At 43.4% G+C, this 17,131-nt stretch overlaps 1 protein-coding gene and 1 long non-coding RNA gene across 19 annotated transcripts; one reads left to right on the forward strand and one right to left on the reverse strand.

Annotated features, from left to right (window-relative positions):
- Positions 1–31: 31 nt before the first annotated feature.
- LOC103643894 (uncharacterized) lies at positions 32–6,650 on the forward strand. 18 transcript variants are annotated; one of them, XR_004855577.1, is made up of 9 exons: positions 149–578; positions 3,287–3,339; positions 4,130–4,281; positions 4,476–4,532; positions 5,014–5,168; positions 5,456–5,525; positions 5,822–5,882; positions 5,973–6,197; positions 6,377–6,650. XR_004855577.1 is itself a non-coding variant. In XM_020546894.1 (8 exons), exons 4-8 carry the CDS (start codon positions 4,524–4,526, stop codon positions 6,527–6,529), a joined length of 390 nt encoding a protein of 129 aa, XP_020402483.1. In that variant the 5' UTR covers positions 133–578; positions 3,287–3,339; positions 4,130–4,281; positions 4,476–4,523; the 3' UTR covers positions 6,530–6,650. The 18 variants fall into 18 exon arrangements, 5 of the variants coding, with proteins under 5 accessions (XP_020402483.1, XP_020402484.1, XP_020402485.1 ...); XR_002266531.3 differs by having other exon boundaries at positions 420–578; positions 5,456–5,499; XR_002266541.3 differs by lacking the exon at positions 6,377–6,650 and having other exon boundaries at positions 32–578; positions 5,014–5,103; positions 5,836–5,882; positions 5,973–6,370.
- On the reverse strand, positions 1,979–2,868 carry LOC103643895 (uncharacterized). Its single transcript, XR_002266542.3, has 3 exons — positions 2,711–2,868; positions 2,556–2,618; positions 1,979–2,007 (listed from the first exon to the last, which is right to left on the reverse strand). It is a non-coding gene; the product is annotated as an uncharacterized lncRNA (long non-coding RNA).
- Positions 6,651–17,131: the final 10,481 nt, after the last annotated feature.

Genomic DNA, 17,131 nt, shown 5'->3' on the forward strand with positions numbered 1-17,131 from the left:
CCCGTGCTACGCCACCGTAGCCGCTAATGGCGCCCAGCAGCCGACTACCCCGGCGATGGCGCCCAGCAACCGATCCCACTCCCAGCTTGCAGCCGCGCCCACGACCAGCGCGAATCTCGCCCAACTCCGAGCAACCGCACTCCCAGCGTGCAGCCGCGCCCACGACCAGCACGCCAAGCGCGGATCTCGCCCAACTCCCAGCAACCAAATGCCCCCGCCTTGTCCTCGCCCGTACACCCGTGCTACGCCTCCGCAGCCGCTGATGGCGGCATGGTGCCCAGCAGCCGACCCTACTCCCAGCGGCTAGCCTCGGATTCCACTAGGCGGGGATCTCGCAGATCACGCCGGACGGGGATCTCGGCCACTCCTGAACAGCCGCAGATCCCGTGCTCAGCCCCCACGCTCAGCAGGCTCACTAACGTGCAGTTGTTGTGGCTTGCAGGGGAAGGGTACGAGCAGCTTCGGCAAGCGCCGGAACAAGACGCACACGCTCTGCATCCGCTGCAGCCGCCACAGCTTCCACCTCCAGAAGAGCACCTGCTCCTCCTGCGATTACACTGCCGCCCGCATCCGCAAGTGTAAGATCCGCCTCCCCGCTTTCTTCCTCTCCCTCTCTCTTCGTCCGTCTTCCCTGTCGCTAGATCTAGAAACTTTGTTGTCTACACTTTTTCCGTAATACGTTCAACACTGATTTTGCAGTCTAACAACTGAATGAAAGCTATGAGGCATTGCCCTCATCTAGAAACTTTGTTGTATGCACTTTTTCGTAATATGTTCAACCCTGATTTTTTAATCAGAAGATGTTTCATGTTTTGAGCAGTGAGCATCAATATACTAAGTTCTGTTTTTGATGAGGTCACTGGTTTCTTGTATTCTAACACAAATGTTTCTGCTTACCTCCTTTGCTGTGACTGAATAACTTAACAGTTGATGGCATTAACAAATAAATGCATAATATGAATGCAGAGCTAGACACAGTGGTAGAGCTGTTATTAGAGACCGAGAAACAATTTTAAGCACAAGTCAAGAATAACAGCTATATATTCTTACTGGGGATAAACACGAGACATCAACAACAAAGCCTTTTTTCCCCAAGAAAGATGGGATAGGCAGCATATTCTGAACCACCTAAAGTTACATACCTTAATTTGCACTTAATAATAATACAAAGAAAAATGGAGTATATTTAAATAAAAAATGCAACATACATCATTCTCAGTGTTCTTGGTATACCCTTGAGTGCTTGTAGATGGTTACCAGGGCATTTCTTCAGACATTGAAGCTGGAAACATGCAAACAACGGAAGAAAAGAAAAAAATAATCAGTTAAAATGTACAAAACTATGTGCTTTAAACAAGGCACAAAGAATTATAAGGCCACATTTTATTCAAGTAATATCACAGCTGTTTTCAAGTCTGATTAGTCGTGATCAATCGTCCAAGTCGGTTTGGACCAATCGCAATTAATCGTCCAAGTTGGTCAGCCAGAACGGCCAACAAATTGTCTGACTTGAAAACAAGTGTACGTTAAAAAAGGTTAACTATACTTACTATGGCCCTCTCAGCTACGAGGTGTCGAGGGAAGTTTCTCAGTGCCATATCAATGTCACCATGTTCTTTGTAATGTTTGCGCAATTCATTGATGTCATCACGCTGTACGAACTTAGTTATGTTTAAACAAAAGCTGGCAAGACTGAATACAAACTCCTAATTGGACACATATAAAATATTTGTAGGATATCTCCTTCCCTTGGATCAAGAATCAAGTTTACAGCAACCTTCCACTCTCCTCTAAGCAAAGCAGCCCCAACAAGATGTGTTGGTATTGAACCACTTCCAAACTGCTAACCAGATGAAAAGATAAAATCGATGAGCTTCAGAAATAACAGGGCAATAGTTTTAAACTTGAGGATATAATACCTGCAAACCATAGTAGTTGATAAATCCATTCTTTCCTAGACCATCTACTGCAATTTTTGTCATGTCTTCAGATTCTGCAGTAACACCCCTAGATCAATATAAGGAAACATAAGATCTCCATTTGCTCTGTTTTCCTAAAAGAGAATGTACAAGACTACAAGGTATGCTCATGTGAAATTGTGGACCGAAGTATCATAGCAAACAATATAGGTCGCAAATGCACATGTCATGCAGTTTTACAAACAATAGAATGTTAAAAACAGGCTCGGCAGTGAGACGCTCGGGTGGAGCGCTACCCGCCCACATTCGATTCTTGTCAAGAATGAACGCCAGTGCTGCATCGAGATTTATTTCTCAGGGAGAATGGAGCATGTGTGTTGCGCGCGTTCCAAGATTACTTGAATAGCCTCATCTATGTCTGAGTGTGTGGTCAGCGTAGGTGTCCACAGGATTCTTAAAAATGAAAACCACTGCTCCTGGTAAAGTTAAAAAAAACATTATCCCAAGTTCTTGTGTTGCATATATATTTTTAGCCTAAGAAGTTACTATGGTTGGAGTCAAGTGATGAGAATTTGGTACCATGAAAATACTGTAGTCTGGCATGCTAAAATATTGAATTATAAGCAAAGACACTACCTCAGAGTAATTGTAAATCGATTTCCTGTGAGCTGACCAAGAACAAGTCCCTCCTTCACGTAACTGAAAAGGATTAGTTAGTTGCCAAAAGTATCAACATTTCAAGACTGCTATATCATGATTATATGTGCAACTGGATAATACTAATCACATACCAGAAATTTCCAACTTTAATCCCAAACAACCGCTTGTTAAGAGCAAGCAACCTACTGGCTTGCACCTTGAATACAGTTACCTAATAAAAAATACAAAAGTATCAATATCACTGTATGCACAGTTATAGACAGAAATGAGAAACTATTTACACAGATAAGCTATCAAATAGTGAAAAGAAGGAAATGTATTAAAATACATATCTTTGAAAACTAATTATGCCATCTAGAAGACATTTAAGTTAGTAATATTCCATGCAATCTCTTGTCCAAAAGTGTTTCATTCCCAGACTTCAGTGTTATAGGTCAGTGCCCGTGCGTTGCAACGGGGCCACTACATTACAACCTTCAAGTATAAGAGATTTGCCACTTGCAACGAGCTCCAATGTCTAGGAACAATTTAGAAGAGGTAATATGACTATGTGACAACGAACATTACAACCTGGAATAAGTGTTGACTGCTGTTTAATAAGTCAGCATAGCCCTTTTTCATTCCTGTGAGGAGTCTTGTATCATCTTGTATTTTCAAGATTATACTTTAACTGCACTGATATTATAGTTCGTTTCACCGGGTAACAGAAGGACAAGCCTCCACATCGATAGAAGCAAATCAATCCATTTCGTTTGACAAGGTACATACATGCCTTTTTTTAACTACCCAGTTAGCGTCTTGTGTATTTTTTAGGACTAGATAGCATATTAATGGCTACAACTATTTGATTCCTTTTAAAGTTCCTTGTATTATATGATTCTTGTACCAAATTAATACTAACACCCAATCGACAAATGTAAAACAATGGTTGTTTATATTCCTTGCTATGTATATATGTACATTAATTTATCTGGACTAAATAATTCCTTTCGCTGTGTCTCACTGTAAGCTACCTTTGGCATCATGGTGGAACCAGAGTAGTGTATTTGTTGATCTAGGATGTATGTATTTGTTGCTTGCCCTTGATTCATCAAAGAGATAGTCCTCTTTGGTGTCGTTATAAGAGAGAGATGGTCATCTGTTAATCATTTTGTGATCATAAACAAAGATAGATTCATACCGGTCCTTTTCTTCTGCAAGTTCAGCCAAAGTCTATTTTTCTACCTTTGTTTATACTGTCAACTGGTTGTGTTGGTCTCTCCCAGATAGCCCAAATAGGTCTATTTTTCATTGGATGTTGGTCTCTCCCAGATAGCCCAAATAGGTCCATACCGATTGTCTCTCCTTGATATCTGCATTTTATAATTTTTATTTGTTTTATGGATCAATGTTCTTGTCATCATAGAGTGTGGTCTATTATTGCATTAGAGTGACTTTTCTGGTTGAAATCATCTAAGAATCAATGTGTCACTCCAAAGGTTGTTGTAAGCATGATCGTTCATTCTTTAGTATTTATTAACAACTATATTCTATGCTTTATATTCTTACAGTAGAAGATTATATATGTTCAACCAAATGGACATAATTAGTGCTGTTTTGCAAAAGCATTTTGGATTTTCCAGTCTCAAAGCATTCCAAAAGGAAGTCTTGGATGCTTGGTTTGGTCATGAGGATTGTGTTCTCCTAGCAGCCATAGGATCAGGTGCGTTTTCTGTAATTCTCCTCTTTATCTTCTGTAATTTATTACTACCGCTGATGTGACTTTGCTTTTTATATGGGTTGTAAGTGTCAGTAATCTTTTTTCATAACTTCTATCATTATTGAATACTTATATTTTGTATCCTTTTTTCGCTGAACCTTCTTGCCTTATGTCTGAACATGCAACATTTTGATTAGGGTAGGAGGTACCAAAGGAAATGAGCGAAACATAGCATACAGTCTCAGATGCTGCAGGTGCACATCATGTCCATTTTTTTAATCATTCAAGTAATGCCATTTGCCAATTGGTTCTAACTTCTTTCATTCTGTAACTGTTTAGTTTGATGCAAATAAATTGCAATGGTGTTCGTCAGAGCCAAACATAGCAGACAACACTGCTTTAGTTTGATGCAAATAAATTGCAATGGTGTTCGTCATAGCCACCAACTTCCCCAAAACAAATGTCACAGAAAAATATCTATACCTAGAACAATAATAGATGTAGTGGTGTCACTGACTTTTCATCCTGTGCATGACTTAGTTCAATCATAGACTGCACATTAACACACAAACACAATTAATTACATGGGACATGCAACATGAATCATAGACTTCATATACGATTAGGCATATATATGTGGGGTCTCGCAACACAAAACCATCCACTGTGAAGGACCCTTTCTGGATAATTTCTTGTCCAATTTATGATTTAATTGAAGAAATGTTATTCATACAGGATCACATGAAAATTATTGAAGACGACGGTCCAGGTGCAGCCTTCTATGCCAGTGCTAAGGCCATGACTAATGGAAATCACACTTTCTATGTGAGCAAACTGATACAGAGGTTGGCTAGATTAAGTAAATATGATACAATGTATCACATGCACAGGTAATGGTGAAATCCAAAATCTGGGAGAGCCGACTTCTATTTTTTGCATGCTGGATATACCATACCTTTTCCACCTATATATACTTCAAAACTTGTTTTTTAGTGTTTCATTTTGTTTTTGTGATTCCAAGGGATCTGTCTCACAACAATCTAAATGGACCAATACCAGATTTCTATGTCAAATGCCATCACTTACATTTCTATATAAGCTTTCTTGCTGATCGACCTACATACTTTAATATTGCTCAAAACTCCTCTTTTTATGTTTACTTCCTCTTATTTTGTAGGGACCTCTCAAGCAACAACCTCAATGGATAAGGCATATTAAATAGTAATGCTCCTTCCATTTCATAATGTGTAAGGCATATTAAATTTCTTTTAAGAACGAAACTTTATAAACATTGACCATCAAATAGTAAATAAAATACATATAGATTCATAATTCACGTGGTTTTGTAGTAATTGAGAATGATTTCAAGATGAATTAATGGTGAAAGCATTCCTTGAAAGACTTCTTAAATCCTAATATGCCTTGTAAAATGACAATGGATGGAATAGTTTACAACATGACAAACTGTCCACCTGAAATTAAAAGGATAAATATTATTAATTTCTAAAGGTTGTTTTATGCTGTCAATGCTTATCTTGTGCAGCATTACTTCTTCAGCATCATGGGAGAAAATCTTACTGTCAGGGTTCAGAGGATGTTGTACGGTACGTATTTTCTCCATTCCTTAATCAGTTTTTGTGGTGTCATTTGAGTATGTTGTGAATCTCTACAATATTACTTGTGGCAATACTTAGGAATGAAGTTGGTTGATTTGACGAAGAAGAAAACATTTTTAGTCTTGTGGCTGTGCGTCTAGCTGTTGATGCAGCTGATGAGAAGTCGGCTATAGCCGAGAGAATTTTAGTCATCCTGCAGAAATATGTCTTCCCATATGACTTATTTCGTTGTTGGATTTATCATCAAGTGGAGAGTGGCAATACTTAGTCTGGCCACTACTTGTGCTTGCCAACTTTGCTTAGGTAATTTCTTGGCCTACTTTTAAGCGGTGTCATCTGTAGACAAAATGAGCAACAACAAGATTAGCAAGATGTGATGCATTCATGTTTTCTTAAAGATGGATTTGAATAATAGAATGTATGTACTAATAAAAACTTCCACACTATCTCTGAAATGATAACATTGTTTTTTATGCTTTCAGCAACTTTTAATGAAGGGCTTTGCTGGTGTTGCGACAAAGATACATGCCAAGAGCAGTATGGTTGCAGGTGAAGCAGTGAGTAACATCTGCGTTATAGTGGCATTCAACGTTCAAAGCAAGAAATGTATTTGGTTTAATTATTGCAAGCAGTGATCTGAAATATGTAAATTATCTTTATATGGTCTTTGCAAGGGAACACATTTTCTGGCTCTATACCATCAGTGATTAGCCCTGTACAAATTTTATTGAAAGAAAAACTAAAGGAATGTTTTTATTGCTCTTGCATCTAGAATCTATATATATTGACTCTGTAGTGCTCGCTGGAATTTGGACGCTTTGCTTTAGTCTCTCTCACCCTATGTGAAAACACATTATTTAATGCTTTAGCTATGAAAAAATGCATTCCATTAGCAAGTTTGGAGACTCGGAATCTAAGTTTCTAGGGCTCCTAGCAAAAGTTCAAAACAAGCTGACACTATAGGCATGTAGATTTGCATAACATTTAGTTTGTTTCTTTAAACAAGGTATATATTATATATGTGATATATAGAGACCGTAGCAACGCACAGGCACATGACTAGTACGGAGTTACAACCGCAAGGTCCCGGGGGCGCGGCGGAGATGGCTGCTAGCGGCCAATTTGGCCAAGGCGCAGACAGGAAGGTACGGCTGGGCGGCAGCGGCAGTAGAGCGGGGGCACGGCGTCGTGAGCAGGACCACGGGCCGGCGGTGTGGACGCGAGCGTGAACACGGCTAGCGGCGAAGAACGGAGAAGAGGGGGACAAGGGCATATTTGTATGCCATGGCGGCTCCTTAGAACATCCTCGAGAGCTCCCTAAAGAGCGGTTCGGTTGTAATGGTGACACGAAACCATTCTAAACCGGATTACTTCTTTAATTTATATAAGTTTTAATTAACTAGAAAAATTCCGGAGCCATTTCGGTAGAAACGAACAGCGACAAGAGCGTGTTCATTTCTAGCGGTTCAGTCTGTTCCTGTCCTCGTTCCAGATGGAAACAATCAGCCTGGTTTGGACTTTGACCGTTTCATTCCGGACTGTTCGTTTCTATCTGAATTTAAAACGAATATGGTTCGATTTGAAGTTTCTCCTTCCTTCATAGGCTCGGTACCAATCCTAGTCATGTGCCCTCTGGATCGAATCTTGATGAGGTGAGACAACAAAGCATCACGAGATAATACCAGTTTGTTGTGAAACAAGTGTTTCTATTCCTGCTTTAAACGAACAACCATCATATGTTCTACAATTTTTATTCCTGCCTGAATTTCACTGGAGACCAGGTTTTAGTGAACCAACTGGATTCACTTGATCCTTGTCCTGGAAGGGTTTAGGCTGTGCTCCCAACTTTTTCGTAGCTCTTAAAACTCTCTCATTTATAGCTATAAATGAGGGGTTTTTTGTGCTTGCGGAAACAATCTGTCGCTTTAAGGGATCTATTGGAGTAAGGATTAATATCTACCACCACTAATTTTTAAGATGACCCTTAAAACTGATTTTCAGGAGTAATTTTCTGGAGAGCTCTTGGAGATGCTCTTAGATCATCTACAAGAGCTCCCCGAAAATGACTCCTGAAAATTAGTTTTAAGGGGTATTAAAAAATTAGTGGGGATAGATTTTAATACTTTCTCCAACAAATCCCTTAAAGCGCTAGATTGTTTCTGAGGAGCTAAAAAACCCCATTTGTAGCTACAACTGATAGGGGTGAAAACGGGTCGGGTATACCCGTCCGGTACCGGATACGAATAGTGCAAATACCCGTTTTTCCGGATACGGATTTGAGTATTTTTATATTCGAGACGGATACGAGTAATACCCGGATACTGCAGCTTCAGATTCGGGTCGGATACGGGGCGAGTACTACCCGGTAAATACCCGGATATTCGGGTCGGATACGGGTACCCGGAATTCGGGTACCGTTTTTTCTTTTTCTGCATAATATAGTTATAAAATCATAACTTTTACATGTTAAATCAAATGAAGATAAAGTTTATATGAAAATTGTAGAGTTCGAAGAGATCTATAACTTTGTAGTACATCAACTTTTTGTTTAAACACATCTTTAGACCAAGATCATTGAAATAATGTCCAAATTTATATAAAATTAATAGACTTTATCATTTTTATGTGGGGGCTTAAGGTTATGTTATGTGGGAACTTAAGGTTATCTTTTTATACACTATTTATTAGTATTGGTAACTTATTTACAATTTTTGTTGGACGCTACAATATTTTATAGATTTAATTGTATTTTGATGATTTTCTACGACAATAAAAATTAATAATACATAAATAGCCTCAAAAAATCGTGTAATTTTACAGAGGCGCAACATATGTCCATATATAACCATAAAAATGTTTGTACCATAAGATCTATAAGATGTCCGTTTTTTTCTTCCATTTCACTTTCACTTATTTATATGAGTTACATGTGAAATCAGTGTAAGTACCGAAGTTTCAACATAATCACTATTTTACTTTATCATTTTTATATGAGAACTTGAGTTATCTTCGTATAAAATGTTTATTAGTTTTTGTAACTTAATTTTTGAGTGAAACTAGAATATTTTATGAATTTTTAATATTATGGTGTTGGTTCTACAGTGTCCTTGTGATTAGTAACTTTGAACTGCATGGTGTCAATTTTATCGATTTCCTTTCTTATATTTGATCTATCATATACATGATTATGTATTGCTTAATTCATGTGTTTGTTGGTGAAAGGGAAATGTGCCCTTGGGCCATTTCTAGTATATTTTGGTGATTAAGTGTCCAACACATATTAAGTGGGTTATTATATGCCAAATGATGAATGGAGTGCAAATCAACAAGAAGATATGTTTCTAGACTTAGTACATTTGTTTTGGGTGCTAATGAAGTTACCTAAGTGCTAGAAACAGGAAAAGAAAAAGATTGGAAGAGAGTGCATGTGTGCAGCCAAGACTCAGCACAGTCTGGCACACCGGACTGTCCGGTGGTGCACCAGACAGTGTCCGGTGCGCCAGACTGGTCTCCGGCGAATTGGCCACTCTTGGGAAAACTTCGGCGGTGTACGACTATAATTCACCGGACTGTCCGGTGGTGCACCGGACTGTCCGGTGAGCCAACGACCGCCAGCGCAACGGTCGACCGCCAAATCCGCGGGCGACGCGTGGCCCGCTCCAACGGTCGCCAGGGGGCACCAGACAGTGTCTAGTGCGCCAACCAGCCCGAAGTTGCAACTATCGGATGCGCCAGGAATGGAAGGAAATTGCGCACCGGACATGAACAGTGGCTGTCCGGTGGCACACCGGACTGTCCGGTGCGCCACCCGACAGAAGGCAAGATTAGCCTTCCAAGAATGCCTCCAACGGCTTCTAGCTGCCTTGGGGCTATAAAAGAGACCCCTAGGCGCATGGAGGAGTCATCCAAGCATACTTTGAGCATTCTAAGTCTTCCACACTCCGTCTCCGTGCACTTGATTGACTTTGTTAGTGATTTGAGCTCTGTTCTAGTAGTGAACTCGTTGTGCTTCATTCGAGCTCAAGTCTTGGCTTGTGTGTGTGCGTATTGCTACGGATTTGTGTGTGTTGCTTCCCACCCTTACTCTTGTGCTTTCACTTTGATATTTGTTGTAAGGGCGAGAGACTCCAACTTGTGGAGATTCCTCGCAAACGAGAAAAGAGATAAGCAAAGAAGAACACCGTGGTATTCAAGTTGATCATTGGATCACTTGAAAGGGGTTGAGTGCAACCCTCGTCCATTGGGACGCCACAACGTGGAGGTAGGCAAGTGTTATACTTGCCGAACCACGGGATAAACTCGTGTGTCTTTTGTGATTGTTTTTCTGTGATACTTGTGTGTTCACAGGAGCTCGCTACTTAGCCATTCTAACACTTAACCAAGTTTTGTGTCTATTAGTTGTTGAATTTTACACGATCACCTATTCAGCCCCCCTCTAGGTGCTCTCATTTGGATGGTTCGACAATTAATATCATCAGGACGAACTACACGACAACTATCTGGTACCTACCCGAGTAGTATCCGTTATCCGTTTCTTACCTGCCCGGATTATTACCCGGTTCCATCTTGTATCCGCCCTGAATCTTAACTACCCATATTTGAAAGGGAAAAAGGCTTACACCTTTTCTTAATTGATTTTGGTGGTTGAATTGCCCAACACAAATAATTGGACTAACTAGTTTGCTCTAGATTATAAGTTTTACAGGTGCCAAAGGTTCACAACAAACCAATAAAAAAGACCAAGAAAGGGTTCAAACAAAGAGAGCAAAAGACAACCGAAGTGTGCCCTGGTCTGGCGCACCGGACAGTGTCCGGTGCACCAGGAAATTCCAGTCTGAACTTGCCACCTTCGGGAATTCTGGGAGCCGCTCCGCTATAATTCACCGGACTGTCCGGTGCGCCAGCGGAGTAACGGCTACACAATGCCATCGATCGTCTGCAGCGAGCAGTTAATGCGCTACAGTGCGCGCAGAAGTCAGAGCAGAGCCAGAAGGCGCACCGGACAGTGAACAGTGACTGTCCGGTGCACCACCAGACTGTCCGGTGGCCCAGCTGTCAGATGCTCCAACGGTCAGAATCCAACGGCCAGGTGACGTGGTTGGCGCACCGGACAGTGTCCGATGGCGCACCGGACTGTCCGGTGCGCCATGCGACAGCAGCCTCCACCAACGGCTCCTTTGGTGGTTGGGGCTATAAATACCCCCAAACACCCACCATTCATTGCATCCAAGTTTTCAGCCTTCACACCTCATACAAGAGTTATAACATTCAATACAAGGCACAAACAAGAGATCAAATCCTCTCCCAAGTACAAAGACAATTCCAATCAAATAGTGACTAGTGAGATAGAGATACTTGTGTTCATTTGAGCTCTTGCGCTTGGATTGCTTTTCTTCTTCATTCTTTCTTGATTCCAACTCAATTGTAACCAAGGCAAGAGACACCAATTGTGTGGTGGTCCTTGTGGGGACTTAGTGTCCCGTTTGATTGAGAAGAGAAGCTCACTCGGTCTAAGTGACCGTTTGAGAGAGGGAACGAGTTGAAAGAGACCCGGTCTTTGTGACCACCTCAATGGAGAGTAGGTTTGCAAGAACCAAACCTCGGTAAAACAAATCATCGTGTCATCGTCCTTATTTGCTTGTGATTTGTTTTTCGCCCTCTCTTTCGGACTCGTTTATATTTCTAATGCTAACCCCGACTTGTAGTTGTGCTTAAAGATTGTAAATTTCAGATTTGTCCTATTCACCCTCCCCTCTAGGCGACTTTCAATTGGTATCAGAGCCCGGTACTTCATTAGAGCCTAACCGCTCGAAGTGATGTCGGGAGATCACGCCAAAAAGGAGATGGTGACCGGCGAGAAGCTCGCCACAAGCCACGGGAAGGCTCCATCAAGGGAGCCCGACAACAAAAAGAAGGAGGGATCCCCTTCACGCATTAGGACGCACAAGAGTGGCAAGAAGAAGAAGAAAATGAAGAAAGTGGTCTACTACGAGACCAACTCTTCATCGCCCTCTACATCAGGATCCGACGCCGCGTCCATCACTTCTAAGCGCCAAGAGCGCAAGAAGTATAATAAGATCCCCCTACACTACCCTCACATTCCTAAACATACTCCATTACTTTCGGTCCCATTAGGCAAACCACCGACGGACGGTGAAGATTATTCTAGGTGGAGTGATATGATGAGATATCACCTAACCTCACTCCACAAAAGCATATGGGATGTTGTTGAGTTTGGAGTACAGGTACCATCCGTAGGGGATGAAGATTATGATGAGGACGAGGTGGCCCAAATCGAGCACTTCAACTCTTAGGCAACTACTATACTCCTCACCTCTCTAAGTCGAGAGGAGTATAATAAGGTGCAAGGGTTGAAGAGCGCCAAAGAGATTTGGGATGTACTCAAGACCGCGCACGAAGGAGATGAGGTGACCAAAATCACCAAGCGGGAAACGATCGAGGGGGAGCTCGGTCGCTTTATGCTCAACCAAGGAGAAGACCCGCAAGCCATGTACAACCGGCTAAAAACCTTGTTGAACCAAGTGCACAACCTCGGGAGCTCCAAGTGGGATGACCATGAAATGGTCAAGATTATTCTTAGATCACTCGTTTTTCTTAATCCCACTCAAGTTCAATTAATTCGTGGTGATCCAAGATATAAACTAATGTCTCCAGAGAAAGTGATAGGAAAATTTGTGAGCTTTGAGTTGATGATCAAAGGCTCCAAGAAAATCATCGAGCAAGGCACCTCCTCCACACCCGATGTACAACCCATTGCATTCAAGGCAACGAAGGAGAAGAAAGAAGACTCTACACCTAGTAGGGTCCCCATCGACGCCTCCAAGCTCGACAATGAGGAGATGACGCTCATCCTCAAGAGCTTCCACCAAATCCTCAAGCAAAGGAGGGGGAAAGACTACAAGTCCCGCTCCAAGAAGGTTTGCTACAAGTGTGGTAAGCCCGATCATTTTATCGCTAAATGTCATTTGTCTAGTGATAGTGACAGGGATAACGACAAGAGGGGGAAGAAGAAGGAAAAGAAGAGATATTACAAGAAGAAGGGCGGCGATGCCCATGTTTGCCGGGAGTGGGACTCCGACGAGAGCTCAACCGACTCCTCCTTCGATGAGGACGCCGCCAACATCGCCGTCACCAAAGGCCTCCTCTTCCCCAACGTCGGCCTCAAGTGCCTCATGGCAAAGGACGGCAAAAAGAAGAAGGTAAAATCTAGAGCTTCCACTAAATATGCAACTTCTAGTGATGAGGCTAGCTCTAGTGACGATGGGGATGATTTGCTCACCCTTTTTGCCAACTTAAACATGCAACAAAAAGAAAAATTAAATGAATTGATTAGTTCTATTCATGAGAAGGATGAACTCTTGGATAGCCAAGAGGACTTCCTAATTAAAGAAAACAAAAAGCATGTTAAGGTTAAAAATGCTTATGCTCTAGAGGTAGAAAATGTGAAAAATTATCTAGTGAGCTAAGCACTTGCCATGATGTTATTTCCAACCTTAGAAATGAAAATGCCAAATTAATTGCTAAGGTTGAGAAATCAAATGTTTGTGATGAATCAATTGACAATCTTAGAAATGATAATGCTAGTTCAATTGCTAAGATTGAAAAAATTGAATGCCTCTCTTGCTAGCCTTAGAAATGAGAATGAAAAATTAATTGCTAAGGCTAAGGAATTAGATGTTTGCAAAGTTTCTATTTCCAATCTTAGAGATGAGAATGACATTTTACATGCTAAGATTGTTGAACTAAATTCTTGCAAACCCTCTACATCTACCGTTGAGCATGTTACTATTTGCACTACATGTAGAGATGTTAACATTGATGCTATTCATGATCACATTGCTATGATTAAACAACAAAATGATCATATAGCAAAATTAGATGCTAAAATTGCCGAGCATGAGTTAGAAAATGAAAAATTTAAATTTGCTCATAGTATGCTCTATAGTGGGAGACGCCCTAGCATTAAGGATGGCATTGGCTTCCAACAGGGAGGCAATGTCAAGCTTAATGCCCCTCCTAAAAGATTGTCAAACTTTGTTAAGAGCAAGGCTCCCATGGTTCAGGATAATGAGGGTTACATTGTATACCCTGTCGGTTATGCCGAACACAAAATTAGGAGAATTCACTCTAGAAAGTCTCACTCTGGCTCTCATCATGATTTTATGTATAAGAGTGAGGTATCTAGTTCTAGTCAATCCACTCATGCTAAATTGCCTAAAAAGAAAACTCCTATTGCATCAAATGATCATAACATTTCATTCAAAACTCTTGATGCTTCCTATGTGCTCACTAACAAATCAGGCAAAGTAGTTGCCAAATATGTTGGGGGCAAACACAAGGGGTCAAAGACTTGTGTTTGGGTACCCAAGGTGCTTGTTTCTAATGTCAAAGGACCCAAGACCGTTTGGGTACCTAAGAACAAGGCCTAAACTTGTTTTGTAGGTTTATGCATCCGGGGGCTCAAGTTGGATCATTGATAACGGGTGCACAAACCACATGACAGGGGAGAAAAGGATGTTCTCCTCCTATGAGAAAAACCAAGATCCCCAACGAGCCATCACATTCGGGGATGGAAATCAAGGTTTGGTCAAAGGATTGGGTAAAATTGCTATATCACCTGACCACTCTATTTCCAATGTTTTTCTTGTAGATTCTTTAGATTACAATTTGCTTTCTGTTTCTCAATTATGCAAAATGGGCTACAACTATCTTTTTTACGGATATAGGTGTTACTGTCTTTAGAAGAAGTGATGATTTAGTAGCATTTAAGAGAGTGTTAGAGGGTCAGCTATACTTAGTAGATTTTAATAGAGCTAAACTCGACACTTGCTTAATTGCTAAGACTAACACGGGATGGCTCTGGCACCGCCGACTAACCCATGTTGGGATGAAGAATCTTCATAAGCTTCTAAAGGGAGAACACATTTTGGGACTAACCAATGTTCATTTTGAGAAAGACAGGGTATGTAGCGCATGTCAAGCAGGAAAGCAAGTTGGTGTTCATCATCCACACAAGAACATCATGACGACCGACAGGCCGCTTGAGCTACTCCACATGGATCTATTCGGCCCGATAGCTTACATAAGTATCGGCGGGAGTAAGTATTGTCTTGTAATTGTGGATGATTATTCTCGCTTCACTTGGGTGTTCTTTTTGCAGGAAAAATCTCAAACCCAAGAAACATTAAAGGGATTCTTGAGACGGGCTCAAAATGAGTTCGGATTAAGGATCAAGAAGATAAGAAGCGATAATGGAACGGAGTTCAAGAACTCCCAAATTGAAGGCTTTCTTGAGGAGGAGGGCATCAAGCATGAGTTCTCTTCTCCCTACACACCACAACAAAATGGTGTAGTGGAGAGGAAGAATAGAACTCTATTGGACATGGCGAGGACCATGATTGATGAGTACAAGACTTCGGACCGGTTTTGGGCGGAAGCAATCAACACCGCTTGCTACGCCATCAACCGGTTATATCTACACCGAATCCTCAAGAAGACATCATATGAACTCCTAACCGGTAAAAAGCCCAATGTTTCATATTTTAGAGTCTTTGGTAGCAAATGCTTTATTCTTGTTAAAAGAGGTAGAAAATCTAAATTTGCTCCTAAGGCTGTAGAAGGCTTTTTACTTGGTTATGATTCAAACACAAGGGCATATAGAGTCTTTAACAAGTCCACTGGACTAGTTGAAGTTTCTTGTGACATTATGTTTGATGAGACTAACGGCTCTCAAGTAGAGCAAGTTGATCTTGATGAGTTAGATGATGAAGAGGCTCCATGCGTCGCGCTAAGGAACATGTCCATTGGGGATGTGTGTCCTAAGGAATCCGAATAGCCTCCACATGCACAAGATCAACCATCTTCCTCAATGCAAGCATCTCCACCAACTCAAGATAAGGATCAAGCTCAAGATGATGATGATGAAGATCAAGAGGAGCCACCTCAAGAGGAGGACAATGATCAAGGGGAAGATACTAATGATCAAGACAAGAAAGATGAGGAGGGTCCAAGACCGTGTAACGCCCTGAATTTGGGGGTAGAATTTTTTCTTCTTTTCTCTCACCAAATTCAGGCGTTACTCTCTTTTCTCTTTCCCCGTTTGCTCCTTCTCCCCAATTTCAAACCAGTATAGCGGCAGGTGTCCGTGTCATGTATAAACCAAAACCTAAGTGTCATGGGTGTTGCATCATGCCGAAGCACATTTCTTTGTCTGATGTTGAGTGTTCGTCTCATTCCGTTCCGGATTTCGATTCGCGATTTAATTCCGTTTAGTGGTCCGCGCTCGTCGTGGGTTTTCGATCCGCGAAGTGGCCCGGCCCAACCTAGTCCAGCCCAGCCCAACCGGCCCGGCCCGCCCCGGCCTGCGCGCCCCTGGCGCCCAACCCACCCCCCCTCCCCTCTCCCTCTCTCATTTGGATCTCCCGCGCAACAACCTCTCCTCTCCCTCTTCCACCTCTCTCTCCCCGTGGTGCCCTAGGATTTGGAGACGGCGATCACCGGATTTTGGACCCCGAGGTGAGCTCCCCTCCCCTCCCCTTCTCTTCTCTCTCTCTCCCTCTCCCTCCTCTTCTTCCCCCCCCCGCGCGCCCTCCCTCTCCCCCTGCCCGCGCGCGACCCCATCCCCGCCCCTGCCCGGCGCGGCGGCGCCCGACCCCGACCCCGACCCCACCCCGGCCCGCGGCGGCGCCCCTGCCCGCCCCTCCCCGCTCGCCCGCGGCGGCGCTCGCCCGCCCGCCCCCTCCCGCGGCGGCGCTCGGCGCCCGTCCCCGGCTTCCCCTCGCGCGGCCCCTCCCCCTCCCTCCCCGGTGGCGCTCGCCCGCTCGGCCTCCCTCCCCGGCGGCGCTCGGCCCCCGCTCGGCCCCGCGCGGCGCTCCCCGCCCGTCCCGGCCCCGCGGCGGCGCCCGCCCGTCCCGGCCCCGTGGCGGCGCCCGCCCGCCCCCGCTCCTCCCCTGCTCGCGCGCAGCGCGGCCCCGGTGCGCCCCCGGCGTGACCCGGCGCGGCCCCGGTGGCCCCTGCTCGCCGGCGCGACCCCGGCGCGGCCTCCGGCCCCCGGCGTGTCCCCGGTGCGGCCCTGGCCGGTTCAACCGCCCCCCTGGCCGGTTCAACGTTCAACCGCCCCGGCCTCGGCTCGGCCGCCCGTTCCCCATCCCGGCCTCGCCCGACCGTATCTTCGCTCGCCCGCGCTCGCGGTGATTATTTGTTAATTAGCGTGTTGC

Source organism: Zea mays, chromosome 1 (assembly GCF_902167145.1).
Source record: "Zea mays cultivar B73 chromosome 1, Zm-B73-REFERENCE-NAM-5.0, whole genome shotgun sequence".
In the NCBI taxonomy this organism is placed as follows: Eukaryota; Viridiplantae; Streptophyta; class Magnoliopsida; order Poales; family Poaceae; genus Zea; species Zea mays.